The 17,679-nt window shown below is 40.5% G+C and overlaps 1 protein-coding gene and 1 long non-coding RNA gene across 2 annotated transcripts; one reads left to right on the forward strand and one right to left on the reverse strand.

Moving 5' to 3' along the window:
* Window positions 1–1,924: 1,924 nt before the first annotated feature.
* Window positions 1,925–9,672, forward strand: LOC122291196 (protein ADP-ribosyltransferase PARP3). Its single transcript, XM_043098834.1, has 19 exons — window positions 1,925–2,080; window positions 2,496–2,785; window positions 2,975–3,170; window positions 3,274–3,387; window positions 3,496–3,553; window positions 3,637–3,706; window positions 3,824–3,998; window positions 4,092–4,225; window positions 4,317–4,551; window positions 4,650–4,777; window positions 4,866–4,945; window positions 5,043–5,148; window positions 7,389–7,440; window positions 7,521–7,730; window positions 8,457–8,556; window positions 8,660–8,742; window positions 8,829–8,975; window positions 9,063–9,245; window positions 9,357–9,672. Exons 1-19 carry the CDS (start codon window positions 2,075–2,077, stop codon window positions 9,423–9,425), a joined length of 2,436 nt encoding a protein of 811 aa, XP_042954768.1. The 5' UTR covers window positions 1,925–2,074; the 3' UTR covers window positions 9,426–9,672.
* On the reverse strand, window positions 9,661–10,479 carry LOC122291197. Its single transcript, XR_006236573.1, has 2 exons — window positions 10,200–10,479; window positions 9,661–9,968 (listed from the first exon to the last, which is right to left on the reverse strand). It is a non-coding gene; the product is annotated as an uncharacterized LOC122291197 (long non-coding RNA).
* Window positions 10,480–17,679: the final 7,200 nt, after the last annotated feature.

A 17,679-nucleotide genomic window follows, 5' to 3' on the forward strand; every position in this document is an offset into this window, starting at 1 on the left:
GTTTTCGCATTAGGGGATATGGGACGCTGGTTCGAGGTGGTGGGGAGAGGTGGATGCCGTTGCTAGAGAGAGGGGAGGTCGACGCCGTTATGAGGAGAGGAGCAGAGTAGAATTCAGAGAGAGAGAGAGAGAGAGGAGATTTTTATTATAGTATATGGTGCGGTTACAGTGGTGATAAAATGGAACTCATGCGTGTCATGTTTTTATTAGAGGGCTGTTATTTGAAGAAAAACAGATAGACCGATTATAAGTATTTCTCATATTTAATTGATTTTGGTCTCACGCATATAAGTATGATGTATGATGTAGTTTATTATTTTGACCCCCAAAAGGTTTGTGTGGAAAAGTAAGGATAGAAAATGTAATTTCATCATAAAAGTAGGGGCAAGAAAGAAAAAAAAAATTGGACAGGTAACAACCATACAAATATATAAAAACCAAAAAGTTAGTCGGTGGACAAAAAATGAAAACAGAACAAAACGATGGGTTTTGGGCTAAAAATTACTGTTCACATCATTAGCAGTTATTTAATTAAAACCAGTTTATGAAGAAGACAAAAACAGAAAAGCAAAAGTGCCAAAAAAAAACGAAAAAAGCTCGAAAACACATCTTTCACCATCTATAAAAGACACATAGCACCGAAACCCATAAGCAGATTGTCGTGTTTGATACAAACAAGAATCCAAAATCTGCGAGAACAGCTCATAATTATTGTACTTCCCTCGGCCCAATACGTCACACACAGAGACTGCATCCAGACCAAGAAAAGCCCCAAATTGTTGTTGATAATTCTCCAATGTACAAAATATTCTCCAACAATAATGCTTTACCAACAGTGTTGTCATGTCATAAAAGTAATTACAAGTTCGAACTACTTATGACATGAAAATTGTTAACTCGTTCGTTTTTGTTAATATTAGATAGAAAGAAATATTTTTATTTTGGGAAAATAACTTTTTTTAACACAGCCAATATATATATATATATATTTTTATTAAGCACAGCCAATATATTATTAAAGAAAGTTCTACTAATGATAATAAAAATATTATTATTTTAACTTTTTTTTATAAATATAATGTTACAACAAGTAGGGACGTTCACACATCAAACTTTTAAATAGCAAAACTCTTTTTTTATCTTACAAATTAATTAATAACTGTAATAAGAAATCACATTATGAATGTGAAAATATTGTACGTACGTACGAGGTAGTATCAATTACAAATTGAAGTATTTTCGGAATTATTTATTATTATTTTATCACTATTTTTTATTACTTTTTACTATTATTTATTATTATTTAATATTTTTTTATTATTTTTTATTACTATTTACAGAATATCTTACATCACCCTCCACCCTCCTATCCAAACATAACATATATCCGTCAACCAAGACTTATCCGAATCTCCAATCGTTTCACTTAACCATATATCAAGAGAGGCAGCGAGCAGCCATGCATGCACGTGAAATGAAAGAACGAAAGACGAAGATTGGTATTTATTTCATGCACTTTGTACAAAACCTAATTAATAATAATACATGCACACGATCAATATTGCAGGTTAGGATGATATATATACACCGCCTGTCAATGTCCCCCTTCTTCGTCTTCTTCTTCTTCTTCTTTTTTTTTTTTATTTAGTACTGGGGATTTGGGGAGGGGATCGAACCCCAGAACTCACTTTTGGAAGTGGGGCTTCATGCCATCAGGCTTTTGGTTTTAGGCACCACCTGTCAATGTCTTAGGCAACGAAAAGTACCTATCTCGAAACGTGTCGTACATATTCATGCATCAGAACACATGGTGAGTTGTGGGGACGACAAGGGAGCCTATGGCGTGTGCAGTAAAAGCATGTACGTGTCGCTTCGGGGAGCTTGTCTTTGCCGCAAGATTGGTCTTGTAAGAGGAGTCCCGGCCTTCTGTGCTTATAATCCACAACGATATTGTTGCCCAACTGAACTTTTTGGTTCTGCGAGATTTTGGAGGACTCAGGTTTTTGGGAAATAGTAGATCAGTACGTTTACATCACTGTTTTTGCTTTGTCCGAAACAAATTAAGCGCTGAAAGATGAAGGTTTGTTCCTTTTAATCTCATTTTCCTTCAACATGAGTTGGGTTGGTATTTATCTTTCCTGCATGTTCTTCCTTTCTAATATGTCAAAGTGTTTCAACCTTCGAGGACTACGAGAGTGTTCTTTTTTCTTCTCGATCCATGCAAACTTATATCATGTACACCCTAAATATATAGCTAACTAATCTCGTCAATCTTTTTCACACCCAAAATACTTCATTTTAATGAAGTTGTAGCAATTGTTTTCTAAGAATATTGATATGTTATATCGTGTACGTAGAACCCAAGACATGCATGCAAGTGTATTTATATTTGATCTACGTAAAGGAATCAAGGATACGTTTAGGAGGTTTTCAAACCTGATAATACATATGGCATACCATTTCGATGGAGCTTGTTTTTTTTTTTTTTTAAACAGGTTCATGAGACGCGATCTCATGCTCGCGCTGCCGAAGAAGAAAAGGTATTGACGAGGAAGCAGAAGGCTGCAGAAAGCAACGAACTGGAAGCTGTGCAATCTCCAAAAAAGCCGAAGCCCGAAAATGATAACACCCAGATTAATGGAAGATCTGCGGACGAAATAGCTGCTGAGTTTGAAGAGTTCTCTAAAGCCATTAGTGAGCACCTCTCCATCGAACAAATGCGGGAAATACTGAAGGCTAATGGCCAAGATTCCTCTGGCCCTGATTTTGATATTATCTATAGATGGTTAGTTCATTTAATTCCCATTTTATCACCAAGCTCAAAAAGCAGCATGAGCCTTTGAACATAATTCCGAAAACGCTAGAGGCGAAGTGAAATGAAAGATTCATGATCTCATTGATGATTGTCTGTTTTTATTGGAATCTTTTTTTTTTCTTTTTATGAATATTGTTTCGAACTTAACTGTGTGAACAGCCAAGACTTACTGTTTTATGGGCCATTGGAGAGATGCCCAGTTTGCAATGGCAATCTGGAATACGCGCGCACACGCTATAAATGCACAGGGTTTTATAGTGAGTGGTCTTCTTGCACCTTCAGCACAAAGGATCCTCCAAGGAAACAAGAACCAACAAAACTACCAGATTCTGTTCTCAAATCCCCTGTTGCAGAAGTACTTCTTCTTCCTCGAATCTTATTAGGTTGTCCCTTACAAAGATGTTCCCAAAAGTTAATTGGGTTATCGTATTGAGCTCTCTCTTTACGTGCTTGTGTAGTTAATAACGAAGTATCAAGATCCAAGTCGCCGGCCTAGAAGGAGTTTAGTCACAATCAATAAACCTTTTCCAGGGATGGTGATTTCTCTAACGGGCCGTCTTTCTCGAACACATGTATGTTGCAAATAGTTACAACTGCGAGTTATAAAAGAGATATATGTCTGTCTTGGGAATGGCCTGAATTTGGCACTAATCTGGATTGCGAATTGCCAACGTTTGCAGGATTATTGGAGAAAAGAGATTGAAAAGCATGGGGGGAAAGTTTCCAACTCCGTGATTGGTAATAAGCCAATTAATCATGGAAATGTAAGCTGCCAAATACCGCTGCTTGCTGCTTAACGCTGCTTGTAACGACCTTTGCAGGTGTAACTTGTTTGGTTTCTTCTCCGGCTGAGAGAGAACGTGGTGGTTCATACAAACTTGCGGAAGCAATGTTAGCGTAGAGTCGTATATATTTCTTGACAGCAGCAGTAGTGAAAATAAGATAGTTTATCACCTTCGATTCGTTTTGAAGACGACAGATATGAATATCAATTGAAATCTTTTGCAGGGAGAGAGGCATACCTGTTGTAAGCGAAGCTTGGTTGATAGATAGCATTCAGAAAAAGGATACACAGCCTCTTGAAGCTTATGATATTGTTAGTGATCTTTTGGTCGAAGGGGAAGGGATTCCATGGGATAAACAAGACCCTAGAGAAGAGGCATTCGAATCACCCGCGACTGAAGTATGATTTCTTTCACTATTATTCTCAACACAGAAGTATCTAACAAGACATAATTCTGGGCTAATGATTCGCTCGCTATATATGTGGGTACAGCTAAAGGTTTTTGGCATGAGAGGAGTGCACAAGGATACTAAATTGCAGGAGAAAGGTGGAAAGATCTTCGAAAGAGATGGGATACTATATAACTGTGCTTTTAATCTTTGCGACTTAGGGAGAGGACTGAACGAGTAAATTGAAACCCCTTCTAACGCTGCAGCATTGCTTCAAATCAATCTGTTCATGACTCTATATTCATTATTTGAATTTTACTTGGTGCAGCTATTTTGTCATGCAACTCATCTCAGTACCAGGGAGCGGCTTGCATCTGTTCTACAAGAATGGGAGAGTTGGTGATGATCCAAATGCAGAGGAGAGACTTGAGGAGTGGGAAAATATGAATAATGCTGTGAAGGAATTTGTAAGGCTCTTTGAGGAAGTAACTGGAAATGAGTTTGAGCCCTGGGAAAGAGAGAAGTTCCAAAAGAAGCCACTCAAGTTTTATCCTGTAGACATGGTACAATAATTGTTAATTCTGCCCCATTAGGGTGCTACTAGGCTATATTGTGGTGCTTGCTTTTTCCAATGCATGTTTCTTGGACATTATTTGGATAGGATGATGGAGTTGAAGTCAGACATGGAGGTCTTCGTCTTCGGCAGCTAGGGGCTGCAGTCGCTCACTGCAAACTTGATCCTGTGGTCGCCAATTTAATGAAGGTTTTGTGCAGTCAGGGCATATACAAGTATAATTTATATGCATACGGTCCATTTAAGTTTTCTTTTTTCTCTGTAAACATTAGGAAACTGAAGTTTTATCTATATCTGAATAAGGTATGCATTAATGGAGATGGGGTATGACCATCCGGATCTACCAATAGGGATGGTCACTACTTTTCACTTGAAAAAGTGTATGAAATCTCTCCTTTTTTTCTTTTTTTTTTTCGTTTTTTGGCCTCTTGTTATTTTTTAGTCCCTAAAATGAATAATGAAGTAACATCATCATCAGGTAGGAGGTTCTGCAGGAGTTCATTGATAAAGTGAAATCATTGAAAGAGACAGGGCATAAGGCTGAGGCTGTTTGGTCTGATTATAGCCAAAGATGGTTCAATCTGATGCAGTCTGTTGGGAATTTGGACCTCCAAATTCACCCCCCCTAAGATCTACCCTTTGCAGGAGTAACAAGAAAAATAGAGAAATAATAACAACACAAGAAATTTACGTGGAAACTCCAAAACAGGAAAAAAACCACCAGACCCAGAGAAGAAAATTCACTATGTGAAAAATTGTTACAATCACACAATTTTTCTCCTCACCACACCTACAAAACTACCCCACTAGTAAAACTTTAACTTTACACCTCTTCCCCTTTTACAAAAGGTTAATAGAGGAATTTAACTAAAGTCAAAAGTTACTAGATAAGCTTTCAACTGGTGCACCTAACCATGAGGCTAAACCTCATTTTTATAGACTTGAGGATTTGCTCCTCCTTCACTTCCCACCCATGTGGGACTTAAGTTAAAGGAGCAAAATAGTCAACAATCTCCACCTTGCGACTTTGACTGGTCCCACAGCTAAGCTCTACTTCAATGAAGATCTTCATAGCTTCCGCTATCATGCTTCACCATAAAAGCATACCCACTTAGAATAAACCAATTCCAAGCATTTCATTTCGGACCATGTCGAAAAACAACCTTGCTGAAAATTATGGTGTAACTTCCACGTTTGGCTTTCCTGGAAGTTCATCAGCCATCGACATGAATTTCCACCACACACCCTGCATCAATGCCAAACCAATGCCTGTGTGCAAACTTGTGGACCCGCTAACATTAACACATCCTCTATCATGACAACTTTGGGAATTAGCGACATGCCATGAGGATGTACATGTCTCTTTTTAAAGAGCAAAATCTTCCATGGAGAGAGACACAATATTAGCATCATTTCCAGTATCTCCATTTACTGACTTGGAGCCACTTGCCGAACCTGCTCCAGTTCTTGGACAATTTTTCTTGACGTGCCCAGATTGTCCACACTCCCAGCAGACTACTTTCTTCTTCATGGAGTTCTTCATCTTCCCATTTCCAGCTGCTACCATCACTAAGTTCTCATGTGGAACATTACTTCCACTACTTAGTCTTCTCTCTTCAGAAAATATTTTACTGGTAACCTCTGAAAAAATTATTTTCTCCTTCCCATGTATCAAAATAGGTTTCATGTGCTCATAGGAAGGTGGAAGAGACCAGATGAATCTCAAGGCTTGATCCTCATCATCAATTTTAACTCCAATAGCTTCTAGCTCAGCGACAATGCCATTGAGAACACTTAAATGATCTGAAATAGTTGTACCTTCACTCATCCGCAGTGTATGAAACTGCTCCTTCAGGTACACACGATTTGAGACGCCCTTCGTCTGATACAACTCTTCAAGTTTTTCCCAGAGTTCCTTTGCCGTAGATATTCCATGCACATTTGCAAGAACATTTTTGGCCAAACACAAACGTATCGCACTTGCTGTTCTCAAATCCAGATCCTCCCAATCTTCATCGCTCATTTTATATCTGCTACTTTCACCAGTCACACTAGTACCAGTGCTGACTTCAGGTGTTGGTCTGCCCTTCAATGCCTTGTGTAATCCTGATTGAATCAAGACATCCTTGACTTGTACTTGCCACAAGCCAAAATTGATTCTCCCATCAAATTTCTCCACCTCAAATTTGACAAGATTTGAAGGCCTACTTCCTGACATTGCTTTGATGAATTTACTGTAGAAATGAATAGTACCTCACTAAGTCAGTTCCCAGGAAAGATTGGAGGGTCACAATGGACACACTTAAAATTTCCAATCTCCTAGACAGAACCTCCTTAGACTGTACGTATCCACACTACCACACCAAAGCTCCACCCCACAAAAAGAACCTAGTGGCTCTGATACCAATTGTTGGGAATTTGGACCTCCAAATTCACCCCCCCTAAGATCTACCCTTTGCAGGAGTAACAAGAAAAATAGAGAAATAATAACAACACAAGAAATTTACGTGGAAACTCCAAAACAGGAAAAAAACCACCAGACCCAGAGAAGAAAATTCACTATGTGAAAAATTGTTACAATCACACAATTTTTCTCCTCACCACACCTACAAAACTACCCCACTAGTAAAACTTTAACTTTACACCTCTTCCCCTTTTACAAAAGGTTAATAGAGGAATTTAACTAAAGTCAAAAGTTACTAGATAAGCTTTCAACTGGTGCACCTAACCATGAGGCTAAACCTCATTTTTATAGACTTGAGGATTTGCTCCTCCTTCACTTCCCACCCATGTGGGACTTAAGTTAAAGGAGCAAAATAGTCAACAGCAGTCCACTAGGCCTTTCATCTTAAGGAACTTCCAAGAAATTGCAGATCATGTAAGGGAAAGAAGTACTCACATCTGCTATATGCATTCATATTCTAGTAGATTTTTAACACAATTACACGATCTCATTAGGCTGCAGCAGCTCTAGAGACTGTTCGAGACATAACTGTGGCTTCACACATTATAGGAGACATGAGTGGCCCTACCTTTGATGACCCTTTGTTGGATCGATACCAGAAACTAGGCTGCTCAATCTCCCCACTGGATAAAGGGACAGATGACTACAAGATGATCCAGAAGTATCTGGATAGGACTTATGAACCTGTCAAAGTTGGAGATATTGTGAGTAATCTTATTTTATAGAATTTCTTAATTGCAACTAATGATTCATTAGGGCCAGTGTTAACGACACAACAAACTTGAAGGGGAGAATGATCAATTTCTAGTCTCGCTAAGATTATTTTGACCCTGGATTGGTGTTGTTTGGGCCCTCAGCTATGGTCCAGTGTGGCTATACGGTGTCCGTGCTTACATTTATGGCAGTAAATAATAAATAAATGTAGGAAAATAGATAGTGGGAGACACACAGATTTATATGGTTTAGCACCAGGTATACATCCACAAGATTTGGGGAGGGGAGGATCTACTATAATAAACTTATTTTACAGTCTCTCCTAATCTCTCATTCTCTCTATACAATCAATTCCTAAGGTCTGTCTTCTAGAGGGGAACCCATTGCTAGAATTCCTGTCGTGAAGCAAAAGAAACCTTCTTGGAGAAGTCTGGCCCAAAAGTCCCCTAAAGTCACAAGTTTTCGTGTCTTTTATCTCCTATCCTCCCTCTCCTTTATATCACTTCACCTTCTCTTTTATGGTCACTCTCTTCTTTTCCTCCTAATACTCTATATCTTGACCCCTTCCCTTCTTCTCTGTCCTCTTTCCTTCTTTCTTCCTTTGTCCTCTAATGATAGCTCTTTGATGAGTTGGACCGTATGAACTATTTTGGATATGGTATATTTTATCCCTTACGGCCTCTTCTTGCAAATTCTAAACTTCTTACGCATTGCAGGAATATGAGACCGTTGAGCGTATATTTGCAGTAGAATCGAATGCGCTCCCGTCTTACGATGAAATAAAGAAGTTACCAAACAAAGTCCTTTTGTGGTGTGGTAAGAAGCTGATTCATGCATCATTTTTTCAGTGCCCTTCTTTTGAAGGTTTTGTAGGGATGACTTGATTTCCAAGTTGCATGCCAATTTCCTTAATTTACAGGCACACGCAGCTCAAATCTGTTGAGGCACTTGCATCAAGGCTTCTTACCAGCAATGTGCCATCTCCCTGTCCCGGGTTATATGGTATTTAGAATGATCAGTTAAAATGCAATTGCTACTGCAAAATAGTTCATGTCTTTCACACCAATTCTGTGGTTTTTGTTGAACAGTTTGGGCCGGCGATCGTCTGCTCTGATGCTGCAGCCGAAGCTGCTAGATATGGGTTCACTGCGGTGGACAGGCCACTAGAAGGGTTCTTGGTCCTCGCAATTGCTTCTCTAGGAAATCAAGTTATGGAAGCCAAGAAGGCACCCGAGGTTAGCAAACATGGCTCATTTCTAGTTTCTACACGATGTTGAGCTCTTCAAAAGACATTTAATCCCTGCTGTAACTCAATGATGCAGGACAACAAGACTTTCCAAGATAAGAAGATCGGGGTGAAGGGATTGGGTCGAAAGAAGACGGACGAATCAGAATACTTCATTTGGAAAGATAACATCAAAGTTCCTTGTGGTCGACTGGTTCCCTCGGGTCACAAGGATAGCCCAATTGAGTACAATGAGTATGCAGTTTACGATCCTAAACTAGTATGAAAATCGACCGTTAGAATACCATTTTTGATGGATTGAGAACAATACTCATTCAGTACACCACTCTTAACTGGGCTGTCTATATATACTTACGTACTGTTGATGCAGGTGAGCATAAGGTTCGTGGTGGAGGTGAAGTACGATGAGAAGGGTGTGATGATGGACACAGAGGAGTGAAGGACAGGATGGGAGAGGTTTTGTGTACGTTTGTCTGTCTGTCTTTTGTTAGCTGCTTTTACCTTCTGTACAGGATGGAACTTTCTTTAGTTTGGAAGGTTGCATGGTGGTTTTGTGAGGTCTAGCTGTAGACCTTGTTTTGGGGTGTTTATGACCCCCGTGTGTATATAATCATCTAACTTTGGGCTAAGATTATAATCGCTACGTGAATAAATATGAGATGAGAAAGGGACGATGTACTACTAAACAAACAGGCTTAGAATTCCTTTCAAAAAAAAAAAAAAAAAAACAGGCTTAGAATTTGAAGATAGAAAGTAGGATTTTTCATCCGACCCTACTCGACCCGATACTGCTAACCCGACCCGAAGAGTCCAACTTCCGAATGAATTCCGTTCCGAATTTTGTTTATGCATGATTCGGATATTCCGACCTGACCCGTGTATGACATTTCTCTCATACCCATATCTGCAATTTCGTCGGAGGTGCTAGAACTTTGCTGCTTGAGGAATCCAGATCCATACCACTTCTATTTTATCTCAGGATCTAAAGCAAATGAAGAAAAATCTAACTATTAATCCATCAAAACCCACCAATGAAATTCATTTAGAAAAGCCCACCAAAATATCATGAACTCGCTTAGCCAAGGAAATAAAGCATTGAGTCATTATGCATAAAAGACAAGGAACGTCAGGGGCTGGATGGCTTTATTTCAGAGTTGATGTTTTGGAAAGATAGAATAATTGGAGAGAGAGATTAGTGGGTGAAGAAATTGACCGATCTTCCTGATCTTTGCTTCCCTCATCGCCCAAAACCTCAAGCTTGCCGTCAACCTGCTCAACAGCAAGGATGTCATGGGCTGCTTGCTTCTCATGCACTCCATGGTAAATGTTATCAAGATCTGACAAGGGATGTTGTCTACTGGAGTAAATCCACTCATCGCTGCATTGCTCATCTGGGTTTCATCTTCTCTGTTGTTAATATTTCTACTGCCATATTGGTTTTACGAAGTAATTTTGGCCCTTTGGCATTGGTCCCCCCCTTTTTTTCTTTTTTTAAATCGGTTATCGGGTCAATTGAAATAATTCGAAATTAAATCAGAAGTCTTCCGCTTCCGTTTATGTCCACTCAGGTCGAGTAAATCGGGTCGAAATATTCGGAACCTTCGGGCTAGATCGGGTCAATGGGCTAAATGTACAACCCTAATAGAAAGGGAAAGGAGAAAGGTGCGATGTCGCGGAGTATAAAAATGTCACACGACTACACTCTCATTCCACTTCTATCTTGTTATAATAATATAACATCATCCATAATCTTTAGATGTAACTCGAAAAAATTCAACAATTAATTATCATCAACTTTACACATAGCTTAAATATTGAAAAAACTGATTTAGAGTTATGAGTCAATTGACACTATAGAAGCGACACAATAAATAATGCTATTTGCTCATATCTCTACCATCCAAGAACCACTTCTCTAGAGAATCGACTATGGTTTGACTCGAATATAAGATAGGAGGGTGCACTCTCGAGCTCACGAGTTTTGACTTTAGAAGAAGTAAAATCAATGAATCAATTGCAAGGTACAGCTATGATAATTATGCAATGGTACAAGAACCAAACAAGTGCCACTTTAGAAAGATATGGGTAGATTTCTTACACAATTTTGCCACTACATATTAGGCCTGTGCATAAAAGGGCTTGGCCCGATCAATCCGAAAGGCCTGACATGGGCCCACAAGACTTTAGTTGGGTTCAGCAAGTCAAACCCTTTATTGGGTTTATTACACTTCGAAACCGATCAATCCATTGAAACTGTCTCCATTTCTCTCTCATCTAAAATCCTAACATCTCTCCGAATCAGCCTAGAATCTCCTGCTCCGGCTACACTCCTGGGCATCAAGAGCTACTGCTGGAGCATCATGGCAGCCACGGCGGCCATAGAGTTGTTATTGGCGGCACCTAAATAGAGTTCTTTGAAGGAATCACATTACACGCTTTGGAGCCTTGGTTCGCAGCAGAGACAATCACAGATTTCAAAACCTTAGAGTTGATCTTGGAAATGGCAGAGTAGGAGAAGAGAAAAAACCCACACTCTTTTAGCTTGTTTTCCAGCTAGAGAAACCCTACTCACTCTCTCTCTCTCTCTCTCTCTCTCTCTCTCTCTCTCTCTCTCTCTCTCTCTCTCTCCATGATCACTGCTCCAAGATTGTATTTCTTATCCTCATCACTCCCCTCTTGACTTTCTCTGGATTCAAAAACAACATCAACTTGATTTGAGCTTCAAGAGTGTGACTTTTGATGGTATTCTTTGGTAGCAAGAATGACGGAAGTGGGATCTGAAGGTACGCCAGGTTGATGTTCTTGCTTTAACGGAAACTGATATTGTAAATCACAACATATTAATGCTTCATGTTACTAGCGCTTCTTCTTCTTCTTCTTCTTCTCGTCTTTGCTGTGGTCGATCATGCAAGGCAAGGCACATATTTTGATATAGTAAAACTCTTGTGATTCATATTGCTGATTGTGTTTTCAAAATCCCTCAAATCTCAAAGGATGGGATACCCTCAAAAATTGGGTGTCTAGGCAGTACTCTGCCCATCATTCCCTAGATGAGTAACAACATGGTTGATGATGGTAGAGCTTCTGGGTCTGTTGGTGCAATGGATTGTGGCATATGGGTGCTTAGAGAAGGAAGAAGGGAAAAAAGGAAAGAGGTGAAATGCAGAGCTTGATTTCAAAATTTTTTTACTCGACCCGCAACATGACAGGCTGGGTTGGCCCCATATATGCGTTCGGTGGATCAAGTAGCAAGCCTAAATTTATATGCTTCGGAAAATCCCTCTTAAGCAAAATCTCTCTTAAGCAACAACTGCAACTTTTTCCAGCTTCTTCTCAACACCCTTTAAAAGGCTTACCAGTGACTTATCTTTTTCGAGTTCTCAATTCCTTGAATATCAGTTTTCCTCAAGTGCAATGACAATTCTCACTAATTTCTTTTCTTTTTTTTAATATAAATACCTTTGCATCTAATGCCCGAGAGAAAGAGTAGCCCAGTAAAAATATTTGAATGCCTACTAAAAAAGATAAGACATGACATGACTTTCACGCTATGTGTGTGTGTGATAGAGACAGACAGACAGATAGACAAATAGAGAGAGCAAATATTAGTTTCACACTCACGTGCTCTTCAAAGACTGCATGAACAGTTGCATTTGGTACAATGGCCTACAATAATGGTCTGGCTACTAGAGCCGAGCAAGAAAACTTTGTGGAGGGCGTATTTAAGCGGAGGGCCCATTCCATCTTAAAAGCCCAATATGAAACAAACCCACTAGGAGAGGCCCTTTGCTGATTGAAGGAAATTAGAGAGTCCAAAGCTCAACAAAGTTACACACACACTACACCACCTTTCACAGAAAGATAGAGATTTCATGCAGATACGTGATCATTTTGGTTATCGGGTGATGATCCATACCGATAAACTCTAAACAAAATAAACGTCACGTATGAGCTTATATATACCAGGTAACTCTTGATAGTAAGAGATCAAACTCTTTTCTGAATTCTGAATCGTTTGGTTACACTTTACTGACTTAAGCATCGGAGTTCTCCCAGGCGGATCACGCCAAAGCCTCTTGACATTACGTAGGTGAACGGTTGCAGAAGGGAACTGGGACACGTCCTTAACATTGGCACCATCTGTAAGATTCACTATCATCCAGCGTGGTTCTCACATGCCAACTGTAACATGTTCCTTAGCAAGCCGAGCAGTAAATACATTGCCAACATCCATAGAAGCACGATTAACAGCAACTGAGGAGAGGCTGAAGAAGGCGTTGGAGGCCATGGAAATCTTGCATAAGGAAAATAGCGACCTATGGCGAAAGAATGTTGAATCTAATGATACTACCGTACTTGCTCACAGTGAGCAAGATGAGAAGAGGCATACTGCAATACCAAGGCAAACATGAGGCAAACAAAGAAGGAAAAGATGCATGACGAATTGAAAGAACTAGCAAGAAAGTACAAGGAGATGGCAAAGAAGATAGGGGGATCTTCCTTGGTGGAATGCCTCCTACACCAAATAGATTTGTCATATAGCGAACAGATTATGGCCATGCCGCTCCCACCAAAATTCATGATCCCCTGGATAGACACATATGATGGATCCGAAGACCCAGTAGATCATTTGGCAAACTTCAAGGCCCACATCACGCTCCATGATTTTCTGGGTGAGATTGCATGCCGAGCCTTCCCTTCGACCCTAAAAGGGACGATGAGAGGATGATTTGGAACCCTCAGGCCAAAGTCGATAATAAGTTTCGAAGAATTGGCAAAATAGTTCCTAACCCAATTTATGCCTAGTAGAAGGTGTAGACGTCCAACTGCCTACCTGCTAATAGTCAAACAGAAAGAGGAATTGAGGCCTCCCCAGAAAAGATAGAAGCCATACTCAACATGAAGCCACCAAAAAATCTAAATGAAACTCAGCAGTTGGCGAGCAGAGTCGCTGCTTTGAAAAGATTTATAGCTAGGTCAACAGACAAATGTCTCTCTTTTTCTCAAGTACTGTGAAAAATGCATCCCCGAAATGAAGAGTGTGATGAGGAGTTCAAGAAATTAAATCAACACCTGGCCATCCACCCCTTCTGAAGCGGCCAAAGAAAGGTGATGTGTTTTGCGCATATCTAGCAATCTCCCCACATGCTGTATCTGCCGTCCTGGTAAAAGAGGAGGGGATCGCCCAACATCTCATGTACTACGTAAGTCAGGCTCTCAGAGGAGCAGAAGCAAGGTACCCTCAAATTGAGATGCTAGCATTTGCCTTAGTAACAGAGGCTAGAAAACTCTGCCCATACTTCAAAGCCTACACAATAAAGGTGCTTATGGAAGTTTCGTTAGCAAAAACTCTGAGGAAACCAAATAGCACAAGAAGATTGATAGCGTGGTCGATTGAACTGAGCGAGTTTGATCTAGAATATGAGCCAAGAAATGCAGTTAAGGGACAAGCACTGGCAGATTTCATGGCGGAGTTCTCAGGTTTCCCCCAAGAAGACACGATATTGGGAAAGCCATGGGTATTTTTCATAGATGACTCATCTTGCTGGGTAGGTAAAGGCCTAGGAATACATTTGTTTAAAACTGATGACCAAGAGCAACACTATATGACAAAACTGGCTTTCAAAGTGACAAACAACAAAGTTGAGTACGAAGCACTCGTAGCGGGACTTTCTATAACCGCTAGGATAGGGGCAACAGAGATAGAGGCCAAGTCAGATTCAAAGGTAGTAGTGAATCAGGTGTTGGGCCTGTACGCTACCAAAGGCGAGAAATTGAAAAAATATCTTGCACAAGTCTTAGAGGTACGTGACCTCTTCTTGTATTTCACTATAACTCAGGTACCAAGGGCGGACAACGAAGTCGCTGACAAATTGGCACGAACAGCGTCAGGGATGGAAGAGGCGCCCCTCCCATTGCAAGTTAAAAAAAGAGTCATCGAGGTCCCAGCCAACATTCCAGAATGGGCAACCAGGGTGGTTGAGTACTTAGACGAAGGAAAACTACTAGAGGCAAAGGAAGATGCGTGGACGATAAGAAGGAAAGCAGCAAGGTTCCTGATCATCGACAGAGTCCTTTATAAAAGGGGTTTCTCAACCCCATTGCTACGATGCATTTCCACACAAGAGGCGTAGTACGTCTTAACAGAGATACATGAATGAATATGTGAAAACCATTCCGGTGGAAGGACCTTAGCTAGGAAAGCAGCCAGGGCAAGATACTACTGGCCCAACGCTTTAAGGGATGCTCGAGAATTCATCAAGAAGTGCGTCAAATACTAAACGTATGCGCCAGTACCGCATGCCCCTCTAGATGAGTTAACATCTATAACAACGCTATGGCTTTTTGCCCAGTAGAGCGTAGACCTAGTAAGACCTTTCCCACAAGGAAAATAAGGGGTAAAATTCATGATAATTTCTGTAGATTACTTTACAAAATGGGTAGAGGCAAAACCGTTGGCGACCCTGACAAGCAAGGTCGTAACAAAGTTTTGTGGAAAAAGATTGTTTGTAGATTCAGAATCCCGCAAAGCATAGTGGAAGATAATGGATGCCAGTTTGACTCCAATCATTATAAAGAATGATGTGCTAAGTTGAAGATCAAGACAAAGTACTCCTCACCAGGCCACCCCCAAGCGAACGAACAAGCAGAAGCAACAAACAATGCGCTACTCTCAATTATTAAGAAGAGAGTCACAAAGAATAAGGAAGATTTGGCAGACGAGTTGCTAGGGGTACTTTGGGCATATAGAACATCAGTCAAAACTCTAACAGGGGAATCCCCATTCACACTAGCATGTGGGTGCGAGGCGATCCCCCCAATCAAAGTAGGGCTCCCAAGTTACAGAACGAGCTACTTCTCGGCCGCCAAAATGATAAAAAGATGGATGAATACCTCGATTTATTAGAGGAAAAAAGAGAGATAGCAGAAGCCAAAATGTTATGAGAAAAAACAAAAGCCAAGCAGTACTTCAACAAGAGGATAAGGCCCAAGACTTTTAAAATAGGAAATCTAGTCTTGAAGAAAAGTGGGTTGACTACCCAAAGAGAAGGAAAAATGGGACCCCGATGGGAAGGGCCTTACCTAGTGGTAGCTAACAATAGGCCTGAATTGTATCGTTTAAAAGACAGCCAAGGCAAGGAATTACCACATCCATGGAATGTGCAGCAGTTAAGGAAATTTTATCAGAAGCGTTTATAGCATTTTCATTTCTGTTAATTTCATTTCCTCAGTGTTTGCATTATTACATTTATATTTATTCGCGGAAATATTTGCATTCGCTTATCACTACTTAAAACATGTTGTGCTCTGCATTATTAGTAACTTTTTGGTAAAAGTAAAGAACATATGAGGGCCAACATTGGTGTAAAGCCTGGTGAACACAAAAGGCAAAGGGTGCGGAGGTCATCAGACCATGCCACCCCTAAATACCAAAAACAAACCTTAGCAGCTTGTGGTGCCATGAAAAAGGGCGTGGAACTCATCAGACCACATAAAACTAAACGCCAAAAGCAAGCCTTAGCAGCTTGTGGTGCCATGAAAAAGGTTGCAAAGATCATCAGATCACGCCACCTCTAAACACCAAAAACAAGTCTTAGCAGCTTGTGGTGCCATGAAAAAGGGCGCGGAGGTAATCAAACCACGCCACTCATAAACACCAAATACAAGCCTTAACAACTTGTGGTGTCATGAAAAAGGGCGCAAAGGTCATCAAACCACGTCATTCCTAAACACCAAAGGCAAGCCTTAGCAATTTATGGTGTCATGCAAAAAGGCAAAGAGGTCATTAGACCAGCTTGTGGTGCCATGAAAAATGGCGTGGAACTCATCAGACCACATAAAATCTAAACACCAAAAACAAGCCTTAGCAGCTTGTGGTGCCATGAAAAAGGTTGCGGAGATCATCAGATCACGCCACCTCTAAACACCAAAAACAAGCCTTAGCAGCTTGTGGTGCCATGAAAAAGGGCGCGGAGGTAATCAAACCATGCCATCCATAAACACCAAATACAAGCCTTAGCAACTTATGGTGCCATGAAAAAGGGCGCGAAGGTCATCAAACCACGCCATCCCTAAACACCAAAGGCAAGCCTTAGCAATTTATGGTGCCATGCAAAAAGGCACAGAGGTCATTAGACCATGCCACCCCTAAATACCAAAACCAAGCTTTAGCAGCTTGTGGTGGCATGAAAAAAAGCTCAGAAGTTATCAGACCATGCGACCCCTAAACACCAAAGACAAGCCTTAACAGCTTGTGGTACTATGAAAAAAAGCGCAGAGGTCGTCAGACTACACCACTCCTAAACAACAAAAGCAAATCTTAGCAACTTGTGGTGCTATGAAAAAGGGCACGGAGGTCACCAGACCATGCCACCCCTCTCAAGAACCTTAGCAGCTTGACAAACCAAAGGCCAAAAAGACAAAGCAATCCAAACATAAACATAAGACCAAGAGCAAGGTGTCCAACAGAAGAATTAACAATACTCATCATTGTAAACCAAAGTTTATTAACAAAGCAAGAGTACAATGTGTGAAAAGTACAAAATTTTCATAGGAACAAAAGGAAGGAGGCTAGGAAGCTAAGGAGCATCATCGGGCGGCAACAACAAAGGTACGCCTATAAAAGCATCAGGCATCTCATCCCACCCAAACACGTCAACTCGATAGTAATCATTTTCTTCAGGAGAAAATAA

This window comes from Carya illinoinensis, chromosome 13 (assembly GCF_018687715.1).
Source record: "Carya illinoinensis cultivar Pawnee chromosome 13, C.illinoinensisPawnee_v1, whole genome shotgun sequence".
Classification (NCBI taxonomy): Eukaryota; Viridiplantae; Streptophyta; class Magnoliopsida; order Fagales; family Juglandaceae; genus Carya; species Carya illinoinensis.

Coding starts and splice junctions, on each gene's coding strand:
- LOC122291196 (XM_043098834.1), top strand. Junction 4,226..4,316: donor TTAGGGAGAGGACTGAACGA/GTAAATTGAAAC, acceptor TACTTGGTGCAG/CTATTTTGTCATGCAACTCA. Junction 4,946..5,042: donor TTTTCACTTGAAAAAGTGTA/TGAAATCTCTCC, acceptor TCATCATCAGGT/AGGAGGTTCTGCAGGAGTTC.